Genomic DNA, 20,037 nt, shown 5'->3' with positions numbered 1-20,037 from the left:
AGATTATCTCACGAGCCGTTTATGAGTCATCGTGAAGTGTTGTTGAGGACGAGGCGAATCATTTAAGCATTTAACTTTCAACCTCGTCCCGTCAAGGCGCCACACAGCCGCAGGACGAGCTCGAGCGTGCTGGAGACGCCGCCGCTGCCGTGTTGCTCAGTTCCAGAGAGCGAAGGGAGACTAAGCCCCTGGGAGTCCGGGGCCGATCCGGACCGCACGACGGGCTGCTTACCCCTGCCGTTGCCCGTGGCAGTGTTGGGCTCACTGAGCGAGCTGGCTACCGAGGAGACGCTCGATGTCCTCCGCAGCGCCTGCGGCTTCACGGGCAGTTTGGACGCCGCTGCGGACCGAGCTGAACCGGAGCCCGGGTTCATGGGTTGTCTTGTAGCAGGCGTCCTGTCCGCCACCCGCATTTTCTGAGCACCTACAAATTCATATCGCAGAAGTGAAGGTCAGTTTATTTATGCCCATATTCCATTTGCCTGCTATTTTTATACCTCCTCCGCCCACTGGCTTGGGTGATTTTTGAGGGGGAGTGCTTCATTTTAAAGGTATGCAGAGAGGTACACGTTTTAATTCAAGATGACCTCACTCATAATTCCAAATCACGTCTATGGTCATGCCTGAACGCGCTCCATACTGCTGCAGAATTCAGACAACGCTTTTAAAAAAAAATACTGGAAAGACTACACACTCCAAAATCAAGGCTACACAACACATATACAGATATTCCACTTAAACTAGTGCATGGATACAAGAACAAAAGGCCCTAACAGGACAGCAAGTATTTTCATAATTCCTCATTTACTTCAATAACCTCAACATGTTGGGAACTAGAATGCTTGAGCTTAGCAGGAACTCTTTATATGTCTTGATTAAAATACCAAATGTTATATAAATGTGACTATGGAGTCAGTTTTCAGCTTTAGCACAAATAAAAGGTGGGAGTGTGCTCCTACAAAACTATAACCACTAGAATCAATAGAGCTGGGATTCAAGAGGCCAAGCAAAGCACAGTTTGAACTAGTGTATCTGAACAGGAACAATGTTACATACTCCTTGGCAGATTCACAGTTCTGCTATGCTTCTAATAATTTGTATTGCCAGGTAAATCAAACTTGGAGGCGATAAAACTACTTGAATTGCTACAAAGTCAGATTTGGAGTCAAAACAAAACCCCTAAAATGGATTATTTTATCAATTCAACGTGAGCTGGTTCCAGTCAGGCCTAAAGGCCTCCCTTGCTTTGTAAGCCTTTAACACAAAAGTCTGCGACCAGTAAAACTCCCCCCCCCCAATAAATTTATGACATTTAGGAAATGGCAAAACAGTGCAAAATATATTTTCCTAACTCAACCAAAAAGGTTGTGAATAGATATTACAGAACGGTTTTAACCTCACAGTAAAAAAAAAACAAAACAACAAACTGTGGTTTCCCTTTCCAAGCCTGAAGAGGGCTTTAACTTTGTAAAACATTCAAGCTGTTTCATCGAGGTGGAACGCTGGAGCCGTTACAGAAATACCACCTACAGAACATCCATCCGCTCCTGCCTGGGCATCAGTCAGCAGGGAAAACGACATTCTCAATAACTTGAAGTGGTGCAAGACTGCGTTAATAATACTGCAGCAACGTTCAGAGAGCACAGCAGCATTTGGACAATAATACACATCTACTGGTAACACTTCAGATGCAGATTCACCCAGACGGGAAGTTTGGTATTCTTTCCTCATGATTAAAAGCCACAAAATCGCCTGTTGTGCCCACTAAGTGAAACAACTCTATAGTACAGTATTTTTATTTTCAGGAGTCAAGATAGCCTTTGTCTGCCGAATTTCTGAAAGGATCTTCACAATATCCCTTTCCTCTCATTTGTTCCACTGCAGTTGGCTTCCCATCACAAGAAACCCCCCACACCCTAGTCACTCGCTTTTCCTTAACACTACTAAGAGCAGAGGCAACGGGGAAAAAAACTGTTTCTGCTCCTGTCCTGAGAGGAATACGGAGGTTACGCACATCTGTTTCCATGGCAACGGCCTCAAGGGGTTTACTGAGTCAATGACACGTGTGTCTCAGTCAGCATTGTTCAACGGGAACAGGAAAAGTGCTCTGTGTAGATTACTGGAGCCCGTTAACCACAGGCCACCAAATGGCACGTTTGGGTACTGCAGTTAATATTCCCCCCACAGCAAGACAGTTGTCAAAAAAGCACTCATTCTGTGAAGGCGGGGAACACTGGTGATTTATTTGTCAGGAGAAAGTTACAGAATTTGGAATCGAAAGGACCATGTAACCTTGCGTTTTGGGATTAAGCAGAGAGCGTGCCGCTTTTTACTACAACGCGATGTGATCAACACATCCTTATTCACTTAAGGAAAAGGGCAATTGTACCTCTGAAGCACAGAAAACGCTATTTTACTCAGTGTCCCCTTGTGCCATTTTTTAAACGAGACAAGACTTAGAAATAGTTCAAGTAGGTGTTTCCTTTTTTTCCAGCATGGAATAAACCCATTACCTGTTCCTTTGCAATACTTAGAAATGAGTTTTAGAGCAAAAAAATTTTCAAATACAAATGTGTCGATCTGGTCAGGAAATCTGTGTGTTTTCTCACTCTACACATCACTTTTGAAACCAAGCCTAACTTCTCCTGCAGAGTTCCTTCTGGGTTTAACTGCTTTTCCAATTCAACAAATGGGACAGGAACCTTAAGGCTCACTTTCATTTGATTTCCCGAAATAAGCAGAAAAGCAACGACCGTAGACTTTGCCAAACAAAGCTTTTCCCCTGGTAAAATAAAAGCGACAGCTCATGTCAAATGAGTAAGTTACCTTGTCAAATAAAACTCTAGTAGTTTTTACATTTTCTTTCAAATATATTACAGCCGAAAGACTCAAAACCTGAACCCAAAAATAAACGCAAAAGAAATTCAATTACAAGAGATCAACGTCTGATGACAGGCCCCCAATTACAAGGTTTAGACTTTAAGTACAATTCCATTAATACAGGGCAGCAGGCGCTTTAGATATTAGTCAGAGAAAAAGCGTTTCATACTAAAATTCAATTCACAGTGCTGACAGCACAGATTTGTTGTTGTTTTTTTTAGGATTTGCTTCTAGAAAATTAGCTCCACATTCCTACAACAAACTACACCTGCTGAGCAAAGGAGAACTTCTTTTTTTTTCAGAATTACTTTAAACTTTTAGCACTATAAAAACCAACAAATATCAGGTCAGAGACATCTTACACTGTACACGAAGCGTCAGACTGTTCATACCGCACTAAAGACCTCTGAAACAAAACTTGACTTTTTTTTTCTTCCCTGAACACCCAAGTGACCAGACAGCAGGTGTGCGGGGGTCCTGACGCAGAAGGCAGGCGCCGGTGTGCAAGTCAAGCTGCCGCTGCTGCTGTGTGGCAACACTGAAACGGCAGCGGCTCACATGTTGCGGTGGGTCTTACCAGGTGCTGACAGCGGTTTGGTCCTGGAGGGAGACGCGTTTCCCGGGGCACTGCCATCTCGGCCTGAAGCTCCCAGCTTCGGCTTCGATGCAGGAGGCGGCAGTCGGAGGTTCGCAGCTGGAGCCAGAGAAGACGGAGCGCCTCTCGGTTTACTAGGGTATGGCTTCTGTCCAAGTCTGGTCCTGCTGGCGTCTGGGGCCGCCGACTGTTCAGGAGAAAGGGGTCGTGAAAAGAACACGCTTTTCCTCACCGAGCCCCACGCTAGCAGGCAGAAGTCAGGGCTTCTAATGCTTACTGCGGTGTTGGCCATCTAAACTCAGGCGAGAGGCGCATTAAGCTCACGCAAGCTCGGCACTAAGTTGCTTTTGTACTACTTTCCCCTGGGACACTGGCAGCTCCAGCCCATTTTTTTCCCCTCTTCCATAAACACAGTGCACATGGAGAGTATCTGTGGGCGAAGGCACTTCAGTCTTCTTACTCATGCCTTCAATAGCTTGCTGAAAGTGGAAAGTTTTACAACACTTCGTCTCTCAAGCCACGGGTGGCACGCTGCGTACAGTATGTACTGCAAAGGGCCATTTCCAGCCATGCTTATTTTAAAAGAAAAAGCTTTTTTTAAGCGTACGGATACCAAACATATTTTGCAAAAGGTACACATTTTGATTCTTTGAAGTGAAAATACATCTTTTGAAACTATTTAACATCAGCATAACGCAACAAGCGACCTGCCAAATGCGAGAGTTCGCCTGCTTATTTTGGGACCTTACAGTACATACTGTAGAGCTCATACAGCTCATTGAAAAGGTCCTTACTTGTTGATCTCCAGTTAGCACCGCAGCATAGTTATTAATAATCGGGTGCCTGAGAAAGCTCACTTTCATACCAGTAAATATTTGGAGTTCACTGCAAGCATTATATTCGACAAACTTACTGAATGTCGCGGTCTGCGTCTCACTGTACATTACCACTAGTAGAATTACAATCGTCCACTGACACAAGACGCTCAAAAGGTACTTGCTCAAGGAAGACAGAAGGAATTGTATACCTTACGAGTAACTGAAATATTAATACCTGCTAATTCGTGCGTGGATATATTCTGCTTAGCTCCTACGGTAGGTTGTCTTCCATTAAAGCTTTGCAAAATAAAACAATCTTATTTTTTAAATTCATTCACCATAGACTTCATTACAAAAAAAAAGTTTTCAACACCTGCAGTGACCAGGTGCTTGTAAAAATAAAAAGCGTGCATCACCATTCGGACAGCAGGTTAAATACATAATGTAAAACTCGAATTTCTAACCAAACACAAATGCTAACAGCATTGTGAAACAATACAACAATCTAGCAAAAATAAAATACGTCTTGATTAAACAATTCTAGTTCTTGCTTCTACATGGTAAGTCTAGTTTAAGAACTGAGGCTCAAAAGATGAATTAAAAATTTCAGCAGTACGTTTGCAAATGCACAAAAAAAGTTTTGTCTCAGTCTTTCGGCATTAACTTTTTTCTTAAACAAACGGTCTTATGCTCACCGGAAAAAAAGCCTCGCTTTCAAGAACGGGTGAATAAAGGTTTTACATCACTTCAAAAAAAAAACCAACAATCAACAACTCTCCAATACATGAGGGTGGACCGACGTCTTCATCAAATACCAATTTCTATTTTGTCATCTGGAATTTCGCATGATCGGAAAAACAACAGAACGAAACACGTCACGTGGGAAAAATGACGGTATTTTATTTTGAGGTAGAAATGAAGCATTAAAGATGATGCCTTATGCACACACAAACCACGCATTTCCCCGACAGCAGTCTCTCAAACCCGCAGAATTAAAAAAAGACAATACTGGCACCCAGCCAGCCAAGTATTCCTTCCAGTCTTTCAACAGGACAGTGGAAGCACACCTCCCACCACCGGTGTAACACGAGTTTAGATGGGCGGCAATACTTTCTCAAAAACATTTGCACATGCAGTACACCTCTGGCAAAACAGATATGATGCAACACTTTGCAGGGAAAAAAACTGACAGAATCCAGAGGACGAATGCTGATGTGTCGGACTGCGTCTTACAGAGGACTGTCAAATGAAAATGTATTGTTTTGCCGGCTTCCTGTTTTATAACTTTATATTCCAAGGCTTTGCGTTCACTCCAAAAGGAACCAAATTTCAAGCTTCGCACAGCAAGTAAACCTTGAAGAATCCGAATCCTAAACCGAGTATCGAAATCGTGATTCCCCCTCCCACCCCCATAAAGGTCCAAGATGTTATTTTATCCCTCTGTGGTGCGGACTGCCTCCGGACCTGACCGCTCAGTCCACACCGCTGCGAGAGTGGACTCGGCACTGCCGTCTTGCTTGCGGTGGGGAAGCTCTGGGAATCGGGTTCACGTTCAACTGATTTCACTGCATCAATTCACTCCACACCCACTTTCTGGTGCACATGGGCCTCAAGTCCACAACATCGCCCACACTTCATGGAGTAGCTTGACACATGGGCAGAGTGTAGGACTGAGGTTCGGACTCGTTCTCGATGTAAGCTAGAGAGGCTGTACAATGGAAAACACTCCTTGGGTATCAAAGTCGGCTAGATTATCCGATTAAACTCTGGGGTTCCTTGATTTCTTAGAAACAGATTTTCCCCCACCTGCTTCGAGATGCTCTCACTCGCTGGGAAATAAGCGCCTGGAAATCAAGCTGGAGTCAGACAAACATTTGAATAGAACAACAATACAGCACACACTACACTGGCCCCCAGCTCCCCTGCAGCCCTGCACTGGGAAAAGCAGCTGGAAAGAGGATTTGTTGTATACGCTGGTAGGAAGAAAAAAGCTTTGCGATTCACTTCATTACTTGAAGAAAAAAAAAAGAAATGCTGAAACCAGCAAATTTTGACATATTTTGACAGCTTGTTCAGTGGGGTCCCGAGCCCTAGACAGCACGTTGCCCCAGCTCATCTCAGAAATGGGGCTCAAGTCTGGCAGGCCCCTGGCACAGCGCAGGAATTTACAGCATACTGGGATTGTGACGAGGCGAGAAAATCGGGGGAACCGCTCAAAAAAGGCCTGGCAGGTGATAACGGAATGAAATTTTACCTGAAGGCGGGAGGTAATAAGCAAATTCTTCCATCTTCTCCTCAGCCTGTCAAAACCAGATTTTAACTTTCATACTTTTAACGACGGACTACTTAAAAGTAATGTTGTGCTCCTACTATACAAGCACCTTTTTGGCTTGAGCCAATTCTTCCATTTCAACATGATGTTTCCGTTCAGTAGAAATGTTTTCACTAAACTCAGCAACGGGATAAGAAACAATAAACACGCTCTGCCGTCAGGCTGGGGGAGTGCATGGTTTCTGCTTTTGTTAAAGCAGTTATTAATTCACTAGCAGGCAGGGTATTTCGAGTATAATGATTAAACCTGGAAGCTACAATCGCAGATACATTGCGCCTTGTCTTTGACTTAAGTCATACTGTATATCAAGGTTTGTTTTGCTAAATGAATTTCTTTTAAAACAATATTCAACTTACCAAGTCATATGCACTGCATCACATGACCAATACGAGCGTTTGATTGCGGACCGAAACCGTGCAAAAATCTTGCCTGAGAACTTCAGCATCACCCCACCTTTGAGACTCAAAGACTGAACGGGATTGAGAATAAATCCATTACTGAAGCTGCCCTATGGATAAAAAGGCGAGACTGTATGCAGTGTAGGCATATAATATTCATGATGTATTCGAAACTAGTACTATAAATGCTTTACATATATTCATGTTTTCTTTTTTTATATCAATGTATTGACGGGATGCCATACAATGGCATTATAATCAAACAATCCTCCAGCCTCTAATGACTGATTGCACTGTATCCAAATGCTCAATACCGCGAGGCTGTGTAACACAAAAGCCATGGGGGAAAAAAAAAAGTTAAAGCTGATCCGACCACTACTCACAGCTCTCTCAACACGCCTCGCAGATGCTGGAAACGGATATTCGGGGCCAGCTCCATCAGGAAGCTTGTGTTACTTGTGCTCATTCTGCACACACTTTGAACCCAAGAACCGCGTGTCCTTCATGAGAGAAGCCGTTTCCTGTCCATTCTGCAGTGTAGCACTGCCATCAACATGTGCAAAACTAATTCAAACTAAAAAAAAAAACAACTCCCAAGAACTATTTACGTACAGATAAAACTCACAGGTTTCCTTTACATTCCTCATTGTTTTGGTGAAGTCTAATAAAAACTCACACCAGTATGCCCAAAAATAGTTTCTCAGAGCACACAATGACTTGCACAGATAACGAGCTACGCGACAGAAAGACTGACAATGAAAGACGGACTGCAGCAATATCATGCAGACATACTGTATGGTGAACATAAGCTGCACCATAACAACATGTCTATTCGGTGTCTTTATAATTATTGAAAATGATGTACACTCAAAATATTAATTGGTTTTGTTAAAAGCTGCTGCTAACAAACTAGATGATACTGGAGGAAAAAGAAAACCCACCGTACTTACTGCAGATCTCTCTCGTACGTCGTCCGGGGGCGATTCCGGCGAAATGCGATTCTGCGCTGCCTCGGGCACGACGGACGACAGCAAGCCGCATCCCGTGCGCTCCTTCCGAGGCGAAGATTTCGGCGAAGACGCAGCGGGTTTGTTCTGGCTGCCCTGCTTAGACGGGTGTTTGGCGGTGCCGCCGCCGACCGCAGGGTCAGAGGTCAGCGAGCTGGAGGAGTTGGCACAGCCGTCTCTGTCCGCCATCTTCTGGACACAGCTGGAGGACGTTTTCTGGACCCTAGTGGACATTTCGTTTGAAGCGCTAGCGGGTGGTCTGCCCGGACCAGCGGAGGGAAGAACCACCTTATTCCGACTTTTCCAAGATCCCGACCCAGAGTTCTTCTGTCCCGTTTGCGGCACGTCCCTGGGAGGGGAGAGAGAGGGAGGGCCTCTGCTGGCCACAGCGGGCCGCGGAGAAGCCTTTGCTCGTGCCGAACTTGAGGTCTTTGACAAAGTGACTGGTCTCGAAACAACTTTAGGCTTTATATTCTTAAAGTCGGGCTTAGGAAACTTCTTAATCTCGGCTTTGGCATTTTTGCTTGCCACCAGCGCAGACGGCTTTGTTCTTGTGGGCTCTTTTGGCGAGGGAGGCCGCTGCTGAACGATCCGATGAGCCGGGCTCCCGAGATCACCTTCGCGGATGTCCGACGGCTGCTCAGAAACGTCATTGTCGAACGAATGGACGCAGAAAGTTACATTCCGGGAATCCGGCTGAGGAGTAGAGGTCTGCACGCTGCAATTGCAATCCGAATCCTCAGAACTAATAACCAGAAACGTCTTGCTCTCCGCTGCCGAGTCTCCTTTGGGAGGAAGCAATATACTTTGCAACTGTTCAGGACCCTTCACCTCAACCGCACTCGCCCAAACTGAGCCACGATCTGCGGCATCAACACCCGTCTCTCCACAGGTCTCCTGTGCTGTGCAGTCTTGGCCAAATAAAGCATTCAAGCCTCTTACATCATTTGTTGACATACGTTCCACACGCGGCTCTCTCAAGTTCATACAGCTACTTGGACTGAAAGATGCATGAGAAACCCTTCCTTCAGTCCCTTCCATCTCACGTGGGAAACTGCTAAAACACTTTTCAAGGGGCAGACCATTGTCTGTGCTTAAAGATTCTCCAGTGCATTCCTTGACTGCTTCCACAGTGCAATTTCCAACGTCCATGCCGTCTCTGACCACACGTCTCCCCTCCAGAGAACCTCCACAAATGTCTGGCATCACGCTCGACAGCCTGCCCAAGTCAGCAGGGACACTGCAAGAGCTGCTCGACTCTTCCACCACAGACAGACTAGAAGGCTTGTCGGAGCCACTTGCATCGAAGCTGCTTCTCCTCACTAACAGCTCACCAGAACTCGGATCATCCAGGGAACTCTGTCCGGTTCCCACAGAGATGTTTTCCTCCTCGTTGGCACACCCTGGGTTTTCGGTTTCAGGAGCGTCCTCTAGCCATTCTTCATCAGTTTCAGAAATTCGTCGGCCCAAAGAGTAACCTGTGCACCTTATACACACGTCTACGTTGTACTTATTCTGGCCACTGCTATATTCCTGAAAGCCCGACGTCTCAAGGGCAAGATTATCATTCCATGTATCCAATTCCATCCCGAGATGGTTTTGGGGTGAATTTTCCATGGACTCCTGTGAAGACATGCTGCAGCCAGCAGATTCCGAATCAGGTAATTCCACTTTGTCACAAAGCCTTCCAGGTTTCTTTAGCACAGTGGAATTGAAGCCATCGCTCTGAAACACATTGCCATCAGCAAAGTCCTCTGCATGCGGCACCATGCTCAGGTCACACTCAATCATCTCAACATCAGGACTACCTGTACTCCCACTGCTCAAACTACTGATGCTTCTAAAGGAATCTGGAAGAGACTCTGTATTACAGAGGACCTTATTGCCATTTCGATCTCCTATCAGCAATGAGACTCTCTTGCTATTGCAGGCTTCAAGTCTAAATTCCATCTTCCTTTGCTCACCCACATTGTTAACACTCATTTTGCAATTTGCAGTTATATTTAAGGACTTACGAACCAAATTTGTCTTTCAACTTATAACAGATCCCAGCACATTCAGAGGGATAAGGCCGTCTTGCACACTTCAAAGATCACATTGAAGTTAACCAACGGGTTTGGCTTCTTGGTCACCATCTTCAACTTCATTGTAGCCGTGCCGTGCTCATCCAGGAAATACAAGATTCTAAAATTTCAACATTCTAGATTCATCCCAAATAATCAGCATCTGGATCCATCCCTGGAAAGTAAAATAGAGAAGTTGAAAATTAAATTGGAAAAAGATTAATAAACCCTAAAGTGAATATTTTATTAGGAGCATCTGTATTTTCACATTAAATCTTTAAGTAGAATACACACTGTATTTACTTAAATAAAGCTGTAGAGGTTGACAGTACTTATACCATGGTAAAGGGAGAGTGTATCCTGGAAAAGCACAGCATAAAACAGTAAAAGCAGCAGTAAAAATAAATTGTGATTGACTTTCCTATTGTAAAACCATAGGGAAAATCATGCGAGGTATATTAAAAAACATTTGGGAATCAAAATGTTCAAAGGGTTACTACGAGACAACTATGGTCCAGGGTAAAACACAATATTACATTTTCTAAACACCTTACTTTACATTTGTTGCGTCATGAATCTTCAAATTAGCGAGGTTCCCCTCCAACTGTTGAATATTTACAAACAGCCTGTATTAAAAATGTGACCACCTTTCAAGAACGGCACATTTGGAACAATCGAAACATTTTTGGTTTACAGGTTCGTTGCTCAGCAATTTAAAATCCAGAAATCCTTTGATGGTAGTGATGAATTGAGAAGTGTTGTAGTGTGACTTTGAAAATCCTGATTCACCCTAGCTTTCATGAATTAGAAATAACCATGTCCACTAAAATGATTTATTGTTCATCTGCTCATGAGCTTGAACACATGTCCCACCAGCACTATTGTGAGGCTGAAGAAAGGTTGGAAGTATCCAACTCAATTAATTCAGTACAAACAAAGGTCACATTCTCAACTCGCCAGCAATCACATAATATAACTGCAAAGACCAGTACAATCATATCACCAGGCGAATTCAACATGGTGTAAAAAATTGACAGGAGAAATTGTTATTAATATTTCACTTTTAAGAGTCCTGAGAGACAGTATTCCTAGGATTTTTTTCTGTTTCACTTCAATACCCTATGAATCTTAATATAATTCTATTAACTTCCTGGAGTGGGGAAAAAACACAAAACAAGGAAACTTCAGGAAAAGGGCATGGCTTGGATTTTTAAAAGATTTCACACAATTGAGAAAGTTAAGAAGAGCACTGGACTTCTTGGTCAGACCTCAGGACAGCACAACTACACGCACATACCTGTTCTAAAGATGAACTTCAATCTTGGTTTAGCCAAATAATGAAGAAAAAAGTTTAAGCCATAGGACCGCACAAAATTGAAAGCTACACCAAGGCAAAATGACAATTTACTGTAGGTTAGAGGTCTCCAACCACATTTCTGAAGAGTTCTACTCCAGTTAATCTTATAGTTCATCCTAAATTAAAGAGTTTTATTAATTGGGAACACGCGTAAGTTAGCGTATGGTATATTTCAGGTCCTTAATGCATTAAACATGACCTAATGTATAAGCAGACTTTAAATAAATCTGGCACCTGCGTAGTGTTAAGGGTTTCACATCAGGGCATATACTGCATTATATTTTTTAAAAATGCACAAAGGAAAAAAAAACATCCAAACACGTCCATTCAGGACCCAACACAACCCAACGATGTCAGTTCAAAGGACAAAAGTACATGAACACCTAGAAAAGTGCAGCACCAGTGGACGGCTCTTCTCAATAAAATGAGAATAAAACACACAAAACACACTATCGCCGAAGCATGTGCAGCAGAGCCTCGTACAATTGGAGACATCTTATAAGCCACCGACAAACAAATCCAAAGTCCACATGGAGATTTAAAATGTGAGCCCTGTATTACACGGCATAAATCAATGAAGAAAGTCTATTAAAAACAATCAATTCCCTTCTTTCTTTTCTACACTATTTCGCCCGTTTTCTCTTTTTTGGCGTTTTCTTGTACCCTGATCCAAGACAGCCCGAGAAGGTGAAACAATAAAACTTAGCTGAGGAGAAACCAGCCGGTTGTTTAGTCTCGTACTTTTCAGTAACGAGAAAGGCAGGACCTTCTCAAGTTCAGAACTCAGGCAGTTCCGACTTCACTGGGCTACTAGAATAATAAGGAACACAAAGGCCTTCTGTTCAAGATCACTGCACTCACACAGAAGCTCGAGCCAAAACCTCTCGGGCTTAACCACTGTACTGCCTTCCTCAGCCACACCAGCTCAGAACAGGTTCATCACATTTATGGCTGGAACACCAACAAAACCCTCAGCAAATACTTCGAGCAAGACGTTTGGAAGTAATTAAATCACAGTTGGCACAGTACCCAGAAAGTCATTTAAAAAGGCAAAAGCTACATTCTCCTCAAGTCTTTCACAAACAGATTTTAGATTTTTAGATATTTATTTGCTTTGTTGAAATCGTTTAAGCGGGATTTGAAAGTCTGGGATTCAAACGATTTTAAAAGGAGGTTTAGTTTTATTTCCCCCCAGCCTCTCTTCTTGAGTCTACAGTCCTGCCCAGATTCGGCATTAAAGTCACTTTTCACACACAGAGCCAGGACTAACTGTTATTGGCGAGATGATATAAACCAAGGTAGTAAATATAATGAATTAAAGAAAGCTTTCTAAATATATTAAGTAATGTAGATTTAGAACATTTTCTTTATTTAGGAAATTAGGACTGTATCAACACAATGGAGCCCCTCTCCGGTTTCTTTAGCAGCATGTCACCAATACCTCGACACACAGGTCACGCTTGCCTCTGCAATAATGAGGCTAACTGTGTCATGATACTGTATTGAATTTTTAATGCCTGAAGGAGATGAGAAGTCAGCAGTCTGTGATATATCCATTACCGACAATGGGACCACAACCGTTTAAAAACCGCATCTTCTAAATCAATAAGGAGGAGCCTTATGACCTGGTTACAATTAACAGTTTCATATTTATTTCTATTTAGGGCAGGGAAACAACGGAGGAAAACTGTCTAGCAATGCATTCTGCCCTCTATAACCTCCCCTGTATACTGTGTATCTCCGTTTTGGCATTTTAAGATCAGTATTATAGAACAAACAGCAGTGTTATAACTGCAAGCATAACTGAATGTTGATGCTATAAAGAAAAACTACCACCTTATACAGTTTAAAAAGGTTAGGTCTTTGAATATGCATAGTCTCTACAAAACTGACGTAAAAGTACTCCCTAGAAATCCCTATTAAATTGAATATGCAGTGCAGATATGGATATTAAATATTTTTGAGATATGACAGATAGTTGAGCACAGTGGGTTTGTACATTAAAAGCACCGAACAGCCACTTTGAGCTGTACTGCCATTAGAATTTGAGAAGAAATATTGTATCTTTAGGGTTTTTCGTAGAAAGAGTAAAGCAACCAGGTTGGGGAATTCCACAAACAAGGATTTCTTGAGCTAAGTAAAGGTTTATTCCTTCCGAAAAGAGAAGAGAAACAATGTTTCGGCTGTGGAGCCTTCTTCGGGTGTGCTCCACAGACCGTGTTTCTCTTCTCTTTTCTGTATGGAGTAAACCTTTACGCGCTCCTCTGCAGCCCATGCATGCCGACACAGCTTCCCACTTGAACTACTTTCTTGATTTAAGAACTTTCACCTCGTAAGCGCTGGTGGAAAATAAAAACTTTCCGTATAATTAAAATGGCCTCAGATCACATTATTAGACAGGCGGGAAAACTGAAACATTAAAATCCACACAAAACCAAAAATAAGTTGGTGACATCACTTTTGCCAGATACTGTGGCTGACAAAAAACAGGTTAAAAAAAAACTGCTATTGCATCAATCCATCATGGTGCACTCCTTCCATTAATATCCTGCTGCTCGTGAGGAAAGAACACAATCGATAACCTTTGGTTTAATGCATTTCAATTGACTATTATGTGCTCTGTTTATGGTTTGTCTTACTAGCCATTAGAAACACTCTCAGTCATTTACTTACATTCCCAGCACTGAGATGCATTGACTGCCATTTTGACAACCTTGCGAGGTGAACCCATCCTATAGTATTAAAAGCTCAGGACAAAACTGTTTGAGCAGTCATAAGCCCTCGTCCACAAATTAATCCGCCCCCCCAGACACACACACACACACACACACACACCTTCACAAGCTCCCTATTAAACCCAAGACTTTGAGGCAATGACATAAAAAATATTCAGGCAGGGATGAAAGAATGCACATCCGGGGTCAGACTTCTCAGTGCCTGATTGACATCCTCAGGTTGCCTGCCATGTCCAAACACCAGAGCTGCACAGTCTATTGATAAACACTGACCAATACCACAACACCAAAAGCCTCAAGAACCACATTCTAGGAGATGACTCATTTAAATATCTTGGTGAATAGAAAGGAAACTATGGGCTCTCCATCACACATTTCCCTTTCTGACCCCCCCATTCTGGTTTTCCGTGTTCCTGATCTCCCGATCGATCAGCACATCTCTCTGGGAATTGTCTGCCGATTTCTCCCCAACGTACAGAGCATTCGTTTTCCACAGGAGCCACGCCTGCGTTGCTGAAGTGCATACCCAGATGGATACGCATACCCAGCCTGGCACGCTTCGACTACGGCGTTACACTTTGTAGGAAAGCACCACACTCTCAAGATGCATCGGTTACAAAATGTTTTGCTGACAAGGAGTGACAGAAATGCACATGGAAAACAAATTGAACCTAAAAACCAAGAGCTGCTTTTCCAAAATCAAATGTCTGTCTGCTCGCATTAAAAATCACCATGTTCTTTTCCCCGGGGGCTCAGTAATTCAAACCAATTCTAAATAGTCAGAAAATAAAGAAGTGCATGCTTTACTGCACTCCTGTCAGATGCAATGAGAGAGAGGACCCCATGTATGTTGCTGTAGGACAAGAACATAATCAATTAGGACTGTTTTTTTGCTTTCAAATTTGAATGAGCATTCACAAAAGTCAGTTTTTAAGGGTAAACTGTAACTCAGGAATTCTTTAAAAAGCAGCAAAATGTTGTTTAGGGATGCTGATACATCTGCACAGCATTTAAAATTGATTTGGAAATGGTTCTTTTAATTTATAGAAATGAGGAACACTTCAAAGTATGCATGTCCCATGCTGGCCATTCTGTACCCTAACCTTCAGGATTGAATCCATCAAGCTGGAATGTAGAATTCCAAAGAACTTCAGAACGGAGAATGTCGGTGATTATGGTCCGTTGCATAATTGTGATCATATACACAAACGAAACAGCAGTTACGCTATATTTTTAACCCAATCCTTAAAGTCCTAGGTATTTTTATAACAGTAGACCCCACCCCCTGGCGGTTGCAGAGACTTGTCTCTGACACAAGAATCCAATTTCAGCAGAGAGATTGCTGCCCCCGGATTAATCTCCTGTAATTTCAGGATCACTTGAACTCCGTAGAGTCTTGTTTAAAGTCCCTCGAGGCAAACCTGCTCGAGTAAGAGGAAGGAAGGAATGCTTATTTCTTCCTCAACATGGAACCCTAAAATAATAAGGCAAGCATTTAAATGTAGGAAAAACAAAAAAGCCATTTCTAAACAGCACTTACTAGTGCGGTTGCCCCATCAGGGTGTGAAACGTTCATTTAATGAGCTAGAAATGTGAGAAAACTGAAGCGATGAAAAGCTGAAGACAGAAACATCTGTTTAGATATTAAGCAGCTTGTATTGTTCCTGCTACCTGTGGGAAGCACAGCAAGAAGTTGGATGATGATTAAATTGCACACAGTAAGCTGCAACTTGGATCTGTGAGCTCCAGGGATCCTGTGTGAGGGTGTAAACAGCAGCACTGTTACAGCTGAAGTATAACAGTGCCGTTTGCAGCTGATTTCAGACCGCAGTTCGGCTGCTCCTCCATCTTTGCTCACCCTTTAGAGAGGCAACAGAAGCAAACCGGCCGCGTCGATCTGTTGGGAAAGCCGATCGTGCACCCGTCCAAGTGTCTGCTCCTAGCAGCCAGCCAGGCTGGAAGTTTGTGTGTCTTTGGACTGCTGTGTTCAAACTTGTTTGGAGAACCACAGCTGGCCCTGCTTTGAGAACCGCAGATCGTCAACCTTGATTAAGGTGACCCATTCCACCCCCCACCCCCCCTCCCAAGGGTCGGCATTTTAAGTTTTGCTCTCTTCTTTCTTGACCGAGCAAAATGAATTTCTCATTTTTCTTCTGCACTCGAACCGGTGCCGAGCAACACTGAGCAGCCCTTCAACACAGAAATATGACAGCATCTTGATAGCGGGACAAACCGAAGTCACGACACCACCTGAACATTCCCCGTGTCTTTAGGAAGCGGGATGCTACAGGATTTAATGGCAACTACATCCAATATTTATCCAGCAACCCTGCCCTTATAAAACAAAAATAGATCTGCAGGAAAAATACAACTTATTTTGCATCACATGGGATTTTTCCTTCAAAAACATATTAGACTCATTAGTCTTTCCAATGGATCTTATGAGCCACCATGCACACTTAAGCATCAATTAATTCAGATCTATTGAGATACCTACATCAATACTTTTGCCGAAGGGCATTTAGAGAAAAGCTTTATTTTTTCTGCTTAAAATAGAACTGCTTTTGCCAACGAGGTAAATTATCCATAACAATGATTCATTCACAGCCTGCCTCAACATGCTTAGGATGTATTTTTTTTTTTAATTCTAACTCATTTATATGAACTGTTTTAGATCACCAATCTTTCAAGAAAATGAAACCTACTGGACTGGAGAGAAGTTAAAAATGGTGTAAGACGTACTGTAACTGAGGAAGCTGACGATTTGACACAAATTTAGCACCCAGCCTCAAGCAACTGTTCTAAAATTGTATTTACCCACAGTACATAACCAGGGAAGGTGAGACCAAGATCTATTTTTAACCTGGTAGAGTTTAAGAAAAAAATAAAGCAGTTGGATTAAAATCTAATGGCATTATCTAAAAATCAATGCTCTATGCTCTATAATATTGGGTCAGCTACTATGCAAGTTTTGAAGTGTTCACGATGTGCAAGTGTAGAGTTTCTAGCTACTCTTGATTGGTTAAAGTTACTCCTAATACAATTTCACTTATTCATTCATGTGTAAGCGGAGACAATCCCAGAAGATTAAGATGTTAAGTATTAACTTCGGTCCTCGCCTTGTATAGGTGTGGAGTATGATGGTTCTTGCTGTGTAAATATTCTAGGTTAGACTGTTCTAATAGCTTGACTATTAGAACAGTTTAACTAGCTCTAATAGCAGTTTCAGGCTAAACTAGCTCAAACACACAGAAATACAAGTTTGTTCTAAAGAAATGTATGTTTTGGAAATTTCCTGACTATAATTTACAACCAAAGAACACATACTTCAATACTGCATGGACTATAACAATGCAATCAATACACTCGAACCGTACATACAGTAGTCAATCATTACCAAAGACAACAGGATTAGATTCACATCCTTGGTAACAAATGTGTATTTGTATTTGTTTAAAAAGTTTAACAATATTTCATCTTCTGCTACCTTACAGAGAATGGAAGGTTACTCTGGGAAAAGCCAGAATGCTTAGTCATTTACAGTCATGCAAATGTCTGCAATAAAGTTTGAAGAAATAGATCCACCCCAAACTAACACTTAACATAAAAACACAGACCTTGAACTCTGAGCTTGTATTACCCACAGTAAGTGGCTATAAAAATGAAATCTGAGCTGTATAATCTCAGAATCATTAGCACATTGTTTGGTTTTAGAAACATTTGCTTGTCATAGTACTCTGCTTAATTCTCATCCATAAACAAAAAAACTCTAAAAACTAGACTGCATAACTTGAGTTGATTAAACGACTAATACACCACAACTGTGCAGTTACAAAATAATACATTTAAATGGGTACTTCAGTAAGCAGAAAATGAATGAAGATGTGTTCAGCTGTAAAACCCATACAGTAAAACAATCATTTAAATGACAGTCAAATGGTGTTCATTTATCCGAGACCGATCTTTTTCCAGGAAAAGAGCACCAAACCGTGGCCAAGAACAAGTTTTAAAATTTTTGGCACACAGAAAATGTGCTGTAAAGAGCCCTTCCCCTGCGAGATTTTCGCAGAGACAATGCAGAGACCACGTCAGTCAGACCTCGACTTCATACACCGATCAGGCCTCTGCAGTTCATCTCAGAAGTTTTCTTGGAAAATTCTACAGCGGAGCTTTTCATGAAAATGGGCTGCGGGTGTAACTTACCGCGCTGTGTGCCTGGTACACAGAGGACGTCTGTTGGTCTGAACTGTCCGCCCCATATAGAGCTACCGTACAGTATAAGCACTGCTCACTTTCCTGCCAGCACGTCTGCTCCCTGTATGCAGCCCATTACTGCTTTGCACAGCACTAAGCAGACTAAACCACGCGTGCACCAAGAAAAAAAAATCAAAACAGCAGCCTGGACACAAATTCCTCTCCAGAGAGGCTGCTCTCTTCACCCAGCCAGACTCAGCCGTGCGGCGGTAATAAGCTTTGCAACTTTTCTTTTTTTGCAGGCAGGCAGGCAGGCAGGAATTCGTCTTCTCCCTACGAACACCCTGCCAAGAGCTCATCCCGCATTTCTCCTGCGCACCTCCGAGCTGCCAGCTCCCCTGTCAGAAGTGCACGGATATTTGCCCCGAGTTCAAGGTCCGGATCGGGAGTTTATTTCCACGCAGCGCTCAAGTGCCAAGTTTACTTGGGAGAACAACCGGTTACCTTATCCATGTGAGGCTCACTAGGAGGGGGAGTGTCTAGAGTTGTCAGACTAAATCAGCATTCACAGTTGCTTAGCAGCCGAAGTTCCTTTCCTAAGCCAATGTTTTTAGCGAGACTCTGGCAGGCACTGAAAATGAGTGAAAGCAAAAAAAAGGAGGCAGACCAGCAGGATCAACATAATCTCACATTTCTGCCGTACCAAAACACAGGTTATGCATTTTTCCTCCCCAATACCGTATATTTCACATGAAGATTAAAAATCCAATCCTACCACATGATGGTTCAGCTAGCCCCCTCTCAGAAATCCCCATGCACAACTGCTTTCATATGATAAATTCAGCGAGGCTGCCCTCCTCTGTAGACTTCTGTATCCCCAAAAACAACAACAACAAAAAAAAAGATAAAACCGTCAAAGTAAAGTTTTCCACATCTTAGCAGATAAACAATGGCATTACATTAAACAGCCCAGATAATGACAGCACCAGAAAATACAAACAAGCTGTGTTTCTAAAGATTAAACTAGTCTGGTGTGCAAATTACATTACTTTTGAACGGCCGCCTCTCGTCTGTAACCGTTCTTATCCAAACAAGGTATGTGGAAAAGAAACATCATACTGGCAATCAAAGGAGAAAGGCCAATTTATTAAACCTTCCAGTTTTTACATGATGCAGGAATACACCGCTCTCAGACTCTAACTGATCTTCAAAACCTAACTCAAAATTCTTTAAGCTAGTTAGAAATGTATCTGTAAAATAATAAAGCATTTTATAACTTCATCGTGCCAGCTTGGATCAGATACTTTAGCAATTCACATTCAAACCCCACTATCCATTTCTTCTATGATTTTAGAGTATGCCAATGTTTTGTCTAAAGCACTTCTGCACGACATTCAACATTATAACCAATGAGAGTTTTGTAGCCCATTTGCAACACATCTATCACTATGGCAGATGAACAGTGCCATATGAAATGAACCTTTCGCTAGCCTCAAAGGGACTTCCGATGAGAACTGCAAACACAGAACAGCCCTGACACAGATTGAAAAAGTTCAGTTTTTACCTTCATTATTTAAAAAAAAAAACCTAGAACATGTAACACGGGGTCATTGTTAAAAGTGTGCTGCATTCCACTGGGAGGTCTAATCCATTTTAAG

The 20,037-nt window shown here is 42.5% G+C and overlaps 1 protein-coding gene and 1 long non-coding RNA gene across 6 annotated transcripts in view; one reads left to right on the top strand and one right to left on the bottom strand.

Moving 5' to 3' along the window:
- The window catches only part of LOC102684121 (microtubule associated scaffold protein 1), a 71,460-nt gene that overhangs the window by 43,024 nt on the left and 8,399 nt on the right, over positions 1-20,037 (bottom strand). For 2 of the 5 annotated variants that reach the window (XM_015345670.2, XM_015345671.2), the window contains exons 2-4: positions 7,965-10,268; positions 3,458-3,662; positions 233-424 (exon numbers count right to left, since the gene is read on the bottom strand). In XM_015345670.2, the coding sequence (XP_015201156.2) occupies positions 233-424; positions 3,458-3,662; positions 7,965-10,013 (2,446 nt within the window). In that variant the 5' untranslated portion in view covers positions 10,014-10,268. Of the gene's footprint in view, positions 1-232; positions 425-3,457; positions 3,663-7,964; positions 10,269-18,388; positions 18,684-19,154; positions 19,249-20,037 lie in introns of those variants that run through there. The other 3 variants (XM_015345668.2, XM_015345667.2, XM_015345672.2) reach the window with 3 other exon arrangements.
- LOC138241037 (uncharacterized) lies at positions 372-19,307 on the top strand. Its single transcript, XR_011190246.1, has 2 exons — positions 372-451; positions 18,682-19,307. It is a non-coding gene; the product is annotated as an uncharacterized lncRNA (long non-coding RNA).

Source organism: Lepisosteus oculatus, chromosome 1 (genome assembly GCF_040954835.1).
Source record: "Lepisosteus oculatus isolate fLepOcu1 chromosome 1, fLepOcu1.hap2, whole genome shotgun sequence".
NCBI lineage: Eukaryota > Metazoa > Chordata > Actinopteri > Semionotiformes > Lepisosteidae > Lepisosteus > Lepisosteus oculatus.
The sequence above is the reverse complement of the archived record's forward strand: the minus strand, read 5'-3'. Positions and strand labels throughout refer to the sequence as shown.